This window comes from Giraffa tippelskirchi, chromosome 5, assembly GCF_054371585.1.
Source record: "Giraffa tippelskirchi isolate mGirTip1 chromosome 5, T2T-mGirTip1v1.2.pri, whole genome shotgun sequence".
Taxonomy (NCBI): Eukaryota; Metazoa; Chordata; class Mammalia; order Artiodactyla; family Giraffidae; genus Giraffa; species Giraffa tippelskirchi.
In genome coordinates, this window is record NC_137279.1 from 65878666 (window position 1) to 65893138 (window position 14473).

At 40.9% G+C, this 14473-nt stretch overlaps 1 protein-coding gene across 5 annotated transcripts in view; it reads left to right on the forward strand.

Moving 5' to 3' along the window:
• Positions 1-14473, forward strand: part of RO60 (Ro60, Y RNA binding protein) — a 38679-nt gene that overhangs the window by 4199 nt on the left and 20007 nt on the right. For 2 of the 5 annotated variants that reach the window (XM_081490288.1, XM_081490290.1), the window contains exon 2: positions 1559-1833. The exons of 1 other annotated variant lie outside the window; for it this stretch is intronic. In XM_081490288.1, coding sequence (XP_081346414.1) covers positions 1775-1833 — 59 coding nt within the window. In that variant the 5' untranslated portion in view covers positions 1559-1774. Of the gene's footprint in view, positions 1-41; positions 125-1558; positions 1834-14473 lie in introns of those variants that run through there. 2 more of the 5 variants (XM_081490292.1, XM_081490289.1) reach the window with 2 other exon arrangements.

Consider the following 14473-nt stretch of genomic DNA (forward strand, 5'->3'; position numbering starts at 1 on the left):
CCGTTCCAGAGTGCAGTTCCATCAGATTTCCCAAGTTAAAGGGCAGGACCCCTAATAGATTGCCCTTCCCTCAGACAGCAACTTCTAGGAGGGCCCCAGTCTTCCCACTCTTCTGCCTGCCCAGGTAGGCTTCCCACAGCCCTCTCAGGGTCAGTAGTTCACCAGGATGACTCAACTCCTTAAAAGCACCAGCCTTATGATTACAGTTTTATTTAAAAGGATGCAGTTCAGGAACAGCCAAACGGAGGACACACCCAGGCCAGTCTGGAAGCAGCAGCAGGATCCCTTCTGTTTGTGCAATCCTGGCACGTCACCCCACCAGTACTGACTTAAGAGTCTGGGCTGAAGTTGGGTGTCCGGAGTTTGTATATGGGGGTCCTAGGATTAAGCAGGATTGATGAATTCATTGACCACATGGTTGAGCCCAGTCCTCCCCTCCTGGGAGGATGATCTGGTCCAGAGTTCCAGCCTTCTAATGAAACGATTGGTCTTTATGGTGATCCCATCTGGAAGCAATCCAAAGGCCCAGAATGAGCCCTCTCATTAGCATAACAAAGACACCCATCAATCAGGATATTGCAATGGTTTTTTTTTTTTGTTAACGTTGTTTTGAATAAAAGATTCTTTAAATTCTATGCTGCTTTACAATTTTTAAGTTTCACACACATGATTTCATATAATCTCATAATAACTCTTTATAAATTCTCTACACCTGTATTGTGCCTCTCCCCTTCTCTCTCGCCACCAGTAACCACTAGTTTATTCTCCATATCTGTGAACCTGTTTCTTGTTTCTTCATTCACTAGTTTGTTGTATTTTTTAGAGTCCACATAAGTGATACCATACAATATTTGTCTTCTCTCTGTCTTACTTCACATAGCATAATGCCCTCCAAGTCCACCCATGTTGTGGCAAATGGCAAAATTTCATTCCTTTTTATGGTTTATGACTAAGTTGTATTCCATTGTATATACATATACCACATGTTATTGATTCATTCATCTGTTGATGGACACTTTGGTTGCTTCCAAAGTAATTGGAAGCAATTGTAAATTGCTTGGCAGTTGTAAATTACACTGCTGTGAACATTGGATGCATGTATATTTTTGAGTTAATTTTTTTTTTAATATAAACCTCAAGTGGTTTTTGAAGCCTTTTGAGAATCATGGACAAAAACCAGATAGTCTAATACAATTTTTAAAGGTTACAGTCCATTTATAGTTGTTACAAAATATTGGCTATATTCCGTGTTGTACAGTACATCATTGTAGCCTGTCTTATACCCAGAAGTCTGTGTGTTTCCTGAGTTGCTTCAGTCTTGTCCGACTATTTGTGACTCTATGGACTGTAGCCCTCCAGGCTCCTCTATCCATGGGATTCTCCAGGGAGTGAACCCATGTCTCATATCTCCTGCATTGGTAGGCTGGTTCTTTATCACTAACACCACCTGGGAAGCCGCTCCCCCCAGTAGTCTGTACCTCCCACAAAAACCAAATATTCTTTATTATACCACTATGTTTTATCACCTAGCCAATTTTAAAATTAATTTGTATTGCAGGTTCAGTGACAAAGTAGCTTGGAACATGCTGCCCTTCTGTTTTTTATATGAAACTAAAAATCTGACTCTGGTATATCTACACAAGCAAGTAGACAGGTGCCATAGCTGTTAATGATGTTATATATCCACTGCTTTATGTTGCATCCTGTAAAGTACTTTCACAGAAGCATATGAAAAAGGTGAACAGTTTCTCTTGCAGAAATATTGAAAAGATACATGGTCAGCATTGTCATTAATATAAGACGCAAGGGAAGATTCCATTGGTACAACTATGAGTAAGTAATTTCATTTCTTATAATAGGATGAGAAGAATTACATTTCTCTTTCAGGCATCTTCCCTAGAATTAAAGTTCATTTTGCTGCTTACTGTACAAAAGATACTTGAATACCTAATATTGAACATATTAGAAGAATTTACAGAGAAATACTATACTCAGATGACTTTTTTACTCAGAACTCGTTACTTTGTAACTTTTTCATGTTTTATTTTTCTTAACTGTATTTCTGTTACCTGCATATAGTATGTTTATTATTTTATTCTGATTACAGAATTTATGTTAAAGATTTATGTTTTTAATTGCATACATTGAGACTTATTTTTAAAGTAAATGTTACAGGAAAGAAAAGCAAGTCATGCATAATACTTAGATAAATGGTTCAGAAAATCAACTTTAATGCTACTGGTGGTGTGCTGTGCTTAGTTGCTCAGTCATGTCCATCTCTTTGTGACCTCATGGACCGTAGCCCACCAGGCTCTTCTGTCCATAGGGATTCTCCAGGCAAGAATACTGGAGTGGGTTGCCATGCCCTCCGCTAGGGGATCTTCCCAGCCCAGGAATTGAACTGAGTTCTCCTGCATTTCAGGCAGATTCTTTACCAGCTGAACTACCAGGGAGCCCTGCTTAGTTATTCTTAAATATATATTAGTAATTATTTAAAAATTATATTGTAGAGGAGTGATACACAAGTAAGACCTGGTCCCCACTCTCAAGGGACCCATTATGTTAGCTGGACGTGTCACAAAGAATATAATACAAGGGAAAACTTGGAGAGGAGGGGGTTTGGGGGTTTATATTGGGACCTTGAACTCTCACCACTGGGGCCTTGGTGCAGGAAAGCTGGGGTAGTGGTATAATCTGATAATTGAATGTCATTTCACACTCATCCAACAGACATAACTAGTAAGCAAGAATGGCCGGGTTGAAGCAACACCAGAGAGAGTATGTTTTTGTAAAATCTAAAGGAGAGGCCAGTAATGTCAAATGCAGTATAAAAATAAAAATTTCTCCTGGAATTAGCAATTAATGTTATCAGTCTTTGAGAAGGCAGTTAGTCTTTTTGGATTGAAAAGAAGAGGTAAATGCCATGTTGGAAAGGGGGTTAAGAATACATAGAAAAAGCACCATCCACCACACCAGGAGCTTCAGCCTGTGCTGTTCTCAGTCACTGTAAATCGGTCCCCAGTGACTGATACAATATGACCACTGCCTCTCCCACACCACCTGAGGCCAAGGCCTGTACTGACATTCACTACTTTGTGTCAGAGCCTTACTGAAATACTGACACTGCTATTTCCACACAATCCAAATCTCTGACCCCCTCAGTCACATTCAGAACGTGATGCTTTCTCCCAAGCACTGTGTTCCCTGCTTTCCCCACTCTGAGACCCAGTCTTACTCACCAGACTGCTCCCCACTGGGAACTCCGCCATTTCCTTGTTTCTCTTTCTCCCTCAGAGGGGCCCTTACCCATCACCTTCACCCATAGGGAAGGAGATAGCTCTTTAGCTGTGGAGGCCGTTCTCCACGTGGATGCTCTGAGCAGCTTTCAGGGATCTCATTGCCTCACTAAACGCCCTTCCTCCACTGCCTTCAACTCTCCGAATTAAACTTCCAGCCTCAGTCTCCTGTCCTCTCGTCTGAAAAGGTAAAAAGATTTTTCCTCTATCTCCCACCTTCGCTTTTGCCTTGCCTTTATAACTTTCCTTCTATAAAAGAGCATTTACCCGTGAAGGCTTTTCCTTGCTGTGTGCCCTCTTCATCACACTGGAATCAAGCTGTTTCTTGCAGCCCCTGACTGTGATTGCCTGTCTCCAGCATTCCTGTTGCCAATTTCAGCCTTATTTACTTGATTACCAAATGTTTGACATTACCAACCATTCACTCCGTGAAATTCTGTAATGATCTATGATACCACTTTCTTTTGATTTAAAGTCTGTGGGCCTCTCCTATTTCTCCTTTAAAGGACCCTTTTCTCCTTAGCTTTTTTTTTTTAATAAATTTATTTATTTTAGTTGGGGGCTAATTACTTTACAATATTGTAATAGTTTTTGCCATACATTGACATGAATCAGCCATGGGTTTACATGTGTTCCCCTTCCTGGACCCCCCACCCACCTCCCTCCCCATCCCATCCCTCTGGGTCATCCCATTGCCCCGGCCCTGAGCCCTTGTCTCATGCATCGAACATGGAATGGTGTTCTGTTTCACGTATGATAATATACATGTTTCAATGCTATTCTCCCAGAACGTCCCACCCTCACCTTCTCCCTCAGAGTCCATAAAATTGTTCTATGCATCTGTGTCTCTTATTCTGTCTCGCATATAGGGTTATCGTTACCATCTTTCAAATTCCATATATATGCATTAGTATACTGTATTGTTGTTTTTCTTTCTGGCTTACTTCACTCTGTATAATGGGCTCCAGTTTCATCCATCTCAGTAGAACCGATTCAAATGTATTTTTTTAATGGCTGAGTAATATTCCATTGTGTATATGTACCACAGCTTCCTTATCCATTCGTCTGCTGATGGACATCTAGGTTGCTTCCATGTCCCGGCTATCGTAAACAGTGCCGCGATGAACATTGGGGTACACGCGTCTCCTTCAATTCTGGTTTCCTCGGTGTATATCTCCTTAGCTTTTAATTGTTGATATTCACCAGGATTCTATCTTTAGTCTTCCCTACAGTATATAAACATGCTCAAGCTTTTATCGTCTTCAAAAAAAAAATTCTTTTGCCTCTTCATTTTACTGCCTTACCTGTCAACATTTCTTTGCAGTATTCTTACTTTTCTAAACTTTAAAGACACAGAGCAAGAGTACAGATACCCCTTCCTGGAATGCATTCCCCAAACTTTATATACCAGTTTTTCATCTTTCCTGGATTATTGAGACAGCATTAGTTTATCCTCCTCTGCTTATTCACTTTTCTATTAAAGCACTTGATTACCAGTGCTTTATCAATTGTGTATAAAGTCGTGCATAATTGTGTATAAATTTAAATTGAGGTATAAATAAATTTCTGCCACATCATACAGACTGTGATTTCCCTGAGGGCAGGAAAAGTTTTGAAAATCTTATTTTTAATGGAACAAAAATCTCCTTCATACCTTACACGTAGTATGCAGTAAATGCTGGTTGAGGATTTTTTGTCGGCTGTGTCATTGTGGTGCTGGCCATGGGGAAAAGCCCAGTGCACTGTAGTGGTGCAGGCGGGAGACCTGAGGGTTAACACTTGTACACCAGAGAACAGCAGTGGAAAGCAGTGGATGATTGTGGTTACTCCGTTAGGAGGAGAAAAAAGTGATCGTGCTGCCAGTCAGTCAGTTCTAGTAGCTTTAGAGATAATGGAAGGAGGAAAATGTGGGTAGTTACAGATGACACAAACTATAAATGAGCACTGTTGATACAGGATGTTAATCAGAATACTCTTAGGTAACAGAAAACCTATAAACGATTCAAACAATAAAGATACACTTAAGATATATTAGGCTTCCCCAGTGGCTCAGAGAGTAAAGAATTTGCCTGCAATGCAGGAGACCTGGGTTCGATTCCTGGGTTGGGAAGATCCCCTGGAGAAGTAAATGGCAACCCACTCCAGTATTCATGCCTGGAACATGGACAGAGGAGCCTGGCAGGCTACAGTCCATGGGGTTGCAAAGAGTCAGACACGACTGAGCGGCTAACACTAACACACTATGATATATTAGTACATTTCTAAGTTCCAGGTAACTCGATAGTATCAATGGCCCAGACTCCTTTTTTTTCTTTTTCTTTTCTGGCTCTGCCATCTTTATTTGTATGTCATCTTAAACTGGCTCCCCCCATGACTCAAGATAGCTGACACCACTTCAGGCATCATGTGCTGCAAATGAGTATTTCAAGGCAGAAAGAACATGCCTTTTTTGGCCTTTTTTAAATTAATTTATTTTAATTGGATTACTTTACAGTATTGTGAGTTTTGCCATACATTGACATGAATCAGCCATGGGTGTACATGTGTCCCCCTGTCCTAAACCTCCCACCTCCCTCCCCATCCCATCCCTCTGGGTCATCCCAGTGCACCAGCTTTGAGCACCCTGTCTTGGACTGGCCATCTATTTCACATATGCTAATATACATGTTTCAGTGCTGTTCTCTCAAATCATCTCACCCTTGTCTTCTCCCACAGAATCCAGAAGTCTGTTCTTTATATCTGTGTCTCTTTTGCTGTCCTGCGCATAGGGTCATCATTGCTGTCTTTCTAAATTCCATATGTATGTGTTAAAATATTGTGCTGGTGTTTTTCTTTCTGACTTCCTTCACTCTGTATAATAGGGTCCAGCTTCACCCACCTCATTAGAACTGAGTCATATGCGTTCTTTTAATAGCTGAGTAATATTACATTGTGTATATGTACCATAACTTTATTATCCATTCGTCTGCTGATAGACATCTAGGTTGCTTCCATGTCCTAGCTGTTGTAAACAGTGCTGCAATGAACATTGGGGTACACGTGTCTCTTTCAGTTCTGGTTTCCTCAGTATGTATGCCTAACAGTGGGATTGCTGGGTCCTATGGCAGTTCTATTTCCAGTTTTTTTTGTTTTTTTTTTTTTAGTGACTATATCACTTTATTTTTTTTATTACTTTATTTATTTTAGTTGGAGGCTAATTACTTTTACAATATTGTAGTGGTTTTTGCCATACATTCACATGAATCAGCCATGGGTTTACATGTGTTCCCCATCCTGACCCCCCTCCCACCTCTCTCCCCATCCCATCCCTCTGGGTCATCCCATTGCACCAGCCCTGAGCACTTGTCTCATGCATCGACCCTGGACTGGCGTTCTGTTTCACATATGATAATATACATGTTTCAACGCTATTCTCTCAGATCGTCCCACCCTCGCCTTCTCCCACAGAGTCCATAACTGATCTGTGCATCTGTGTCTCTTTTTCTGTCTCACATATAAGGTTATTGTTACCATTTTTCCAATTCCATATATAAGCATTAGTATACTGTATTGGTGTTTTTCTTTCTGGCTTACTTCACTCTGTATAATGGGCTCCAGTTTCATCCATCTCAATAGAACCGATTCAAATGTATTCTTTTTAATGGCTGAGTAATATTCCATTGTGTATATGTACCACAGCTTCCTTATCCATTTGTCTGCTGATGGACATCTAGGTTGCTTCCATGTCCTGGCTATTATAAACAGTGCTGTGATGAACATTGGGGTACATGTGTCTCTTTCACTTCTGGTTTCCTTGGTGTGTATGCCCAGCAGTGGGATTGCTGGGTCATATAGCAGTTCTACTTCCAGTTTTTTAAGGAAACTCCACACTGTTCTCCATAGTGACTATACTACTTTGCATCCCACCAAGAGTGTAAAAGGGTTCCCTTTTCTCCACACCCTCTCCAGCATTTATTGCTTGTAGACTTTTGGATAGCAGCCATTCTGACGGGCGTGAAATGGTACCTCATTGTGGTTTTGATTTGCATTTCTCTAATAATGAGTGATGTTGAGCATCGTTTCATGTGTGTGTTAGCCATCTGTATGTCTTCTTTGGAGAAATGTCTGTTTAATTCTTTGGCCCACTTTTTGATTGGGTCGTTTATTTTTCTGGAATTGAGCTGCAGGAGTTGCTTGTATATTTTTGAGATTAATTCTTTGTTTGTTGCTTTGTTTCCTATTATTTTCTTCCTTTCTGAAGGCTGTCTTTTCACCTTGCTTATAGTTTCCTTTGTTGTGCAAAAGCTTTTAAGTTTAATTAGGTCCCATTTGTTTATTTTTGCTTTTATTTCCAATATTCTGGGAGGTGGGTCATAGAGGATCGTACTGTGATTTATGTCGGAGAGTGTTTTGCCTATGTTTTCCTCTAGGAGTTTTATAGTTTCTGGTCTTATGTTTAGATCTTTAATCCATTTTGAGTTTATTTTTGTGTATGGTGTTAGAAAGTGTTCTAGTTTGATTCTTTTACAAGTGGTTGACAGTTTTCCCAGCACCACTTGTTAAAGAGATTGTCTTTTCTCCATTGTATATTCTTGCCTCCTTTGTCGAAGATAAGGTGTCCATAGGTATGTGGGTTTATTTCTGGGCTTTCTATTTTGTTCCATTGACCTATATTTCTGTCTTTGTGCCAGTACCATACTGTCTTGATGACTGTGGCTTTGTAGTAGACCCTGAAGTCAGGCAGGTTGATTCCTCCAGTTCCATTCTTCTTTCTCAAGATTGCTTTGGCTCTTCGAGGTTTTTTGTATTTCCATGCAAATTGTGAAATGATTTGTTCTAGTTCTGTGAAAAATACTGTTGGTAGCTTGATAGGGATTGCATTGAATCTATAGATTGCTTTGGGTAGTATACTCATTTTCACTATATTGATTCTTCTGATCCATGAACATGGTATATTTCTCCATCTATTTGTGTCCTCTTTGATTTCTTTCATAAGTGTTTTATAGTTTTCTATATATAGGTCTTTTGTTTCTTTAGGTAGATATATTCCTAAGTATTTTATTCTTTTCGTTGTGACAGTGAATGTAATTGTTTCGTTAATTTTTCTTTCTGTTTTCTAATTGTAAGTGTATGGGAATGCAAGGGATTTCTGTGTGTTAATTTTATATCCTGCAACTTTACTATATTCATTGATTAGCTCTAGTAATTTTCTGGTAGAATCTTTAGGGTTTTCTTTGTAGAGGATCATGTCATCTGCAAACAGTGAGAGTTTTACTTCTTTTCCTATCTGGATTCCTTTTATTTCTTTTTCTGCTCTGATTGTTGTGGCCAAAACTTCCAAAACTATGTTGAATAGTAGTGGTGAGAATGGGCACCCTTGCCTTGTTCCTGACGTTAGGGGAAATGCTTTCAATTTTTCACCATTGAGGATAATGTTTGCTGTGGGTTTGTCATATATAGCTTTTATTATGTTGAGGTATGTTCTTTCTATTCCTGCTTTCTGGAGGGTTTTTATCATAAGTGGATGTTGAATTTTGTCAAAGGCTTTTTCTGCATCTATTGAGATAATCATATGGTTTTTATCTTTCAATTTGTTAATGTGGTGTATTACATTGATTGATTTGCAGATATTAAAGAATCCTTGCATTCCTGGGATAAAGCCCACTTGGTCATGATGTATGATCTTTTTACTATGTTGTTGGATTCTGTTTGCTAGAATTTTGTTAAGGATATTTGCATCCATGTTCATCGGTGATATTGGCCTGTAGTTTTCTTTTTTGGGGGCATCTTTGTCTGGTTTTGGAATTAGGGTGATGGTGGCCTCATAGAATGAGTTTGTAAGTTTACCTTCTGCAATTTTCTGGAAGAGTTTGAGTAGGATAGGTGTTAGCCCTTCTCTAAATTTTTGGTAGAATTCAGCTGTGAAGCCATCTGTTCCTGGGCTTTTGTTTGCTGGAAGATTTCTGATTACAGTTTCGATTTCCGTGCTTGTGATGGGTCTGTTAAGATCTTCTATTTCTTCCTGGTTCAGTTTGGGAAAGTTCTACTTTTCTAAGAATTTGTCCATTTCTTCCAAGTTGTCCATTTTATTGGCATATAGCTGTTGGTAGTAGTCTCTTATGATCCTTTGTATTTCTGTGTAGTCTGTTGTGATCTCTCCATTTTCATTTCTAATTTTGTTGATTTGATTCTTCTCCCTTTGTTTCTTAATGAGTCTGGCTAATGGTTTGTCAATTTTGTTTATCTTCTCAAAAAACCAGCTTTTAGCTTTGTTGATTTTTGCTATGGTCTCTTTTGTTTCTTTTGCATTTATTTCTGCCCTAATTTTTAAGATTTCTTTCCTTCTACTAACCCTGGGGTTCTTCATTTCTTCCTTTTCTAGTTGCTTTAGGTGTAGAGGTAGGTTATTTATTTGACTTTTTTCTTGTTTCTTGAGGTAAGCCTGTATTGCTATGAACCTTCCCCATAGCACTGCTTTTACAGTGTCCCATAGGTTTTGGGTTGTTGTTTTCATTTTCATTCGTTTCTATGCATATTTTGATTTCTTTTTTGATTTTTTCTGTGATTTGTTGGTTATTCAGAAGCGTGTTGTTTAGCCTCCATATGTTGGGATTTTTAATAGTTTTTTTTTCCCATAATTGAGATCTAATCTTACTGCATTGTGGTCAGAGAAGATGATTGAAATGATTTCAATGTTTTTGAATTTACCAAGGCAAGATTTATGGCCCAGGATGTGATCTATCTGGAGAAGGTTCCATGTGCACTTGAAAAAAGGAGAAATTGATTGTTTTAGGGTGAAATGTCCTGTAGATATCAATTAGGTCTAATTGGTCTCTTGTATCATTTAAAGTTTATGTTTCCTTGTTAATTTTCTGTTTAGTTGATCTATCCATAGGTGTAAGTGTGGTATTAAAGTCTCCCACTGTTATTGTGTTACTGTTTATTTTCCCTTTCATGCTTGTTAGCATTTGCCTTACATATTGTGGTGCTCCTGTGTTGGGTGCATATATATTTATAATTGTTATATCTTCTTCTTGGATTGATCCTTTGATCATTATCTAGTGTCCTTCTTTGTCTCTTTTCACAGCCTTTATTTTAAAGTTTATTTTATCTGAAATGAGTATTGCAACTTCTGCTTTCTTTTGGTCTCCGTTTGTGTGAAATATTTTTTTCCAGCCCTTCACTTTCAGTCTGTATGTGTCCCTTGTTTTGAGGTGAGTCTCTTGTAGACAGCATATATAGGGGTCTTGTTTTTGTATCCATTCAGCCAGTCTTTGTCTTTTGGTTGGGGCATTCATCCCATTTACATTTAAGGTAATTATTGATAAGTATGATCCCGTTACCATTTACTTTGTTGTTTTGGGTTCAAGTTCATACACCCTTTCTGTGTTTCCTGTCTAGAGAAGATCCTTTAGCATTTGTTGGAGAGCTGGTTTGGTGGTGCTGAATTCCCTCAGCTTTTGCTTGTCTGTAAAGCTTTTGAATTCTCCTTCATATCTGAGTGAGATCCTTGCTGGGTACAGTAATCTGGGTTGTAGGTTATTCTCTTTCATTACTTTAAGTGTGTCCTGCCATTCCCTTGTGGCCTGAAGAGTTTCTATTGAAAGATCAGCTGTTGTCCTTATGGGAATCCCCTTGTATGTTATTTGTTGTTTTTCCCTTGCTGCTTTTAATATTTGTTCTTTGTGTATGATCTTTGTTAATTTGATTAATGTGTGTCTTGGGGTGTTTCGCCTTGAGTTTATCCTGTTTGGGACTCTCTGGGTTTCTTGGACTTGTGTGACTATTTCCTCCCCCATTTTAGGGAAGTTTTCAACTATTATCTCCTCAAGAACTTTGTCATGGCCTTTCCTTTTGTCTTCTTCTGGGACTCCTATGATTCAAATGTTGGGGCATTTCATATTGTCCCAGAGGTCCCTGAGGTTTCCCTCATTTGTTATGATTCTTTTTTCTTTTTTCCTCTCTGCTTCAGTTATTTCCAGCATTCTATCTTCTACCTCACTTATCCTATCTTCTGCCTCCGTTATTCTCCTGTTGGTTCCCTCCAGAGTGTTTTTTTATCTCATTTATTGCATTATTCATTATATATTGACTTTTGTTTCTTCTAGGTCCTTGTTATACCTTTCTTGCATCTTCTCAATCCTTGTCTCCAGGCTATTTATCTGTGACTCCATTTTGTTTTTCAGATTTTGGATCATTTTTATTATCATTATTCTAAATTCTTTGTCGGGTAGATTCCCTATCTCCTCCTCTTTTGTTTAGTTTGGTAGGCATTTATCATTTTCCTTTACTTGCTGTGTATTTCTCTGCTTTTTCATTTTGTTTAGATTGCTGTGTTTGGGGTGGCCTCTCTGTATTCTGGTAGTTTGAAGTTCCTGTTTATTGTGGAGGTTCCTCCCTGTGGGTGGGGTTGGACAATTGGCTTGTCGAGGTTTCCTGGTTAGGGAAGCTTGCATCGGTGTTCTAGTGGGAGGAGCTGGATTTCTTTTCTGTAGAGTGCAGTGGTGGAGAAGGCACTGGCACCCCACTCCAGTACTCTTGCCTGGAAAATCCCATGGATGGAGGAACCTGGTAGGCTACAGTCCATGGGGTCGCTGAGTCGGACACGACTGAGCGACTTCACTTTCACTTTTCCCTTTAATGCACTGGAGAAGGAAATGGCAACCCGCTCCAGTATTCTTGCCTGGAGAATCCCAGGGACAGCTGAGCCTGGTGGGCTGCCGTCTATGGGGCCGCACAGAGTTGGACACGACTGAAGCGACTTAGCAGCAGCAGAGTGCAATGGAGTGTCCAGTAGTGAGTTGTGAGATGTCTGTGGGTTTGGTGTGACTTTTGGCAGCCTGTATATTGATGCCCAGGGCTATGTTCCTGCGTTGCTGGAGAATTTGTGTGGTATGTCTTGCTCTGGAACTTTTATTGGCTCTTGAGTGGACCTTAGTTTCAGTGTAGGTATGGAGGCTTTTGGATGATCTCTAATTAATGTTCCCTGGAGTCAAGAGTTCTCAGGTATTCTCACATTTTGGGCTGAAGCCTCCTGCCTCTGGTTTTCAGACTTATTCTTGCAGTAGCCTCAAGACTTCTCCATCCATACAGCACTGACAATAAAACTTCTAGTTTAATGGTGCAAATATTCTCCACAGTGAGGGATACCCAGAGAGGATCACCTAGTTACATGGAGAGGAGTAGAGGGAGGAGGGAGATAGAGGTGACCAGGAGGAGAAGAGGGGGACTCAAACATGGAGAGAACAGTCTAGCCAGTAAACAATTTCCTATGTGTTCTCCACAGTCTGGAACCCTCAGAGAGGTTCATGGAGTTACATAGAGAAGAGAAGAGGGAGGAAGGAGATACAGGTGAGCAGGAGGAGAACGGGGGGAATTAAGGGGAGAGAGAGAGATCTGGGCAGTACTCTGTTCCCTAAGTGTTCTCCGCTGCCCAGAACACCCATAGAGATTCACAGAATTGGGTTGAGAAGAGGAGGAGGAGTGGGGAGATAGAGGTGCCCTGGGGGAGAAGAAGGAGAGTCAAAAGGGAGAGAGTAATCAAGCCAGTAATCACACTCCTGAGGAAAAATGGGTACTGAAGATTGGGTTCTTAAATGTACAAAATTGATATCAAATACTATAAAACAAACATTAAAAATCTAGAGTAGAGACTAGACTCTTGAAAAATACAATATTAAGAAAATACCAAAATCACAAAAAGTATAAGAAATATATATGAAGTTTGCTTTAAAAATAGGATTTTTTTTTTGCAAGGTAATAGTGGGTTATAAAAATGAAAATTAAAGGAGTAATAGAGGAGTTAAAAGAAAAAAATTAAAAAAAATGATAATAGTAAAAGTATATCCAGGACTTTCTCTGGAGCTGTTGCGGGCAGTGTGGGGTCAGTTCAGTTTCAGATAGTTCCTTGTTCCTGCTTGTACTTTTCAAGATCTATAGGCCCCTTCCAATGTAGTCGGTGTTAACTACAGGGATTTTAATCTGTTGAACCTGTCACTTCCAAAGCGCTTCCCTCTGTTTATTTGGCTTCTGTTCGCAGGTCTCTTCAGTGTCTAATTTCTGCCCTGACACAACGGGGCAGAGGTGGTCTCTTTAGGTTCGCTTGTTCAGTCGTGCTGTGGGGAGGGAGGAACACTGCAAACCAGTATCACTGGCGTGTGTGTGGAGAACTTGCAGTGTCTCGGCCACACTGGGTTTGCCCCTGCTCACGGCGTGTGTGCTTTCTCAGTCTTCCCTGCTCAGGCTTCAGGTTACTCTGCTGGGGAGCGGGCCCTGAGATGCGTGCATTTCCCAGGTCTAAGCCGCTCAGGTTCAGATTCTCGGGTACTCCACAAAGGCACAGACTCGGTTGGGCCCGTGGTTTGTGCCGCGGTTTGTGCTGTGCCCGGTCGGAGCAGCTCAGGCAGCCAGGTGTTTGGTGAGCGCAGTCTCCCCTGTTGTGGCGGTGCGACTTATCACCTCCCTAGTCCCCGCCTCGGTTTCCGGGCGTGCCCGGCTCTGGTGTGCCTTGTGTCAGTTCTGGGGAACTGGTCTTTGGCTGTGACCCTCCCTGTGGATGTCAACTATCCGGAATCTCAGGCAGTCTTTGCTTAGAAACTGGAAGCCTGTTTGCAGTTTGGTAGGGGCTGCCTTCTCTGGGGCTGAGTTTGCCCCTTTCCAGCTCTGGCTGGCCCTGCCTGCCCGCTACGTCCAGCGGGGGATAGGGCGGTCCACAGCTGGGTAGCTCTCCTTTGGTATTGCTCAGTCTTTTGTTCTGTGAGCAGGCCGGCAGTGCCTTAGATTTGGGCTTTTCGCGGGATAGTTCTTTCTCTCTGGCTGTCCCGTGGTTTAGGTTGCTATCTCACCTGATCTCCCTCAGATTGCCCTCAGGGCATTCATGCCCGGTCCTTACCCTAAGCAATGCCGCCCGCTCCTCTCCCTTCAGCCCTCACTTGCTGGTGGTGGATGCGAGCGTCTGGGGTACTTCTCTGCTGGGAGTTGCCTTTAGGCACGTAATCTGTGGGTTTTATTTATTTATTTTTCCTCCCGGTTGTGTTGCCCTCCGAGATTCGAAAACTTCCCCCAAACCTGCCTGTGAGAGGGTTTCCTGGTGTTTGGAAACTTCTCCTCTTTTACAACTCCCTCCCCGGGACGGGTCTCCATCCCTAACTCTTTTGTCTCTTTTTTTATCTTTTATCTTTTGTCCTACCTCCTTTCTA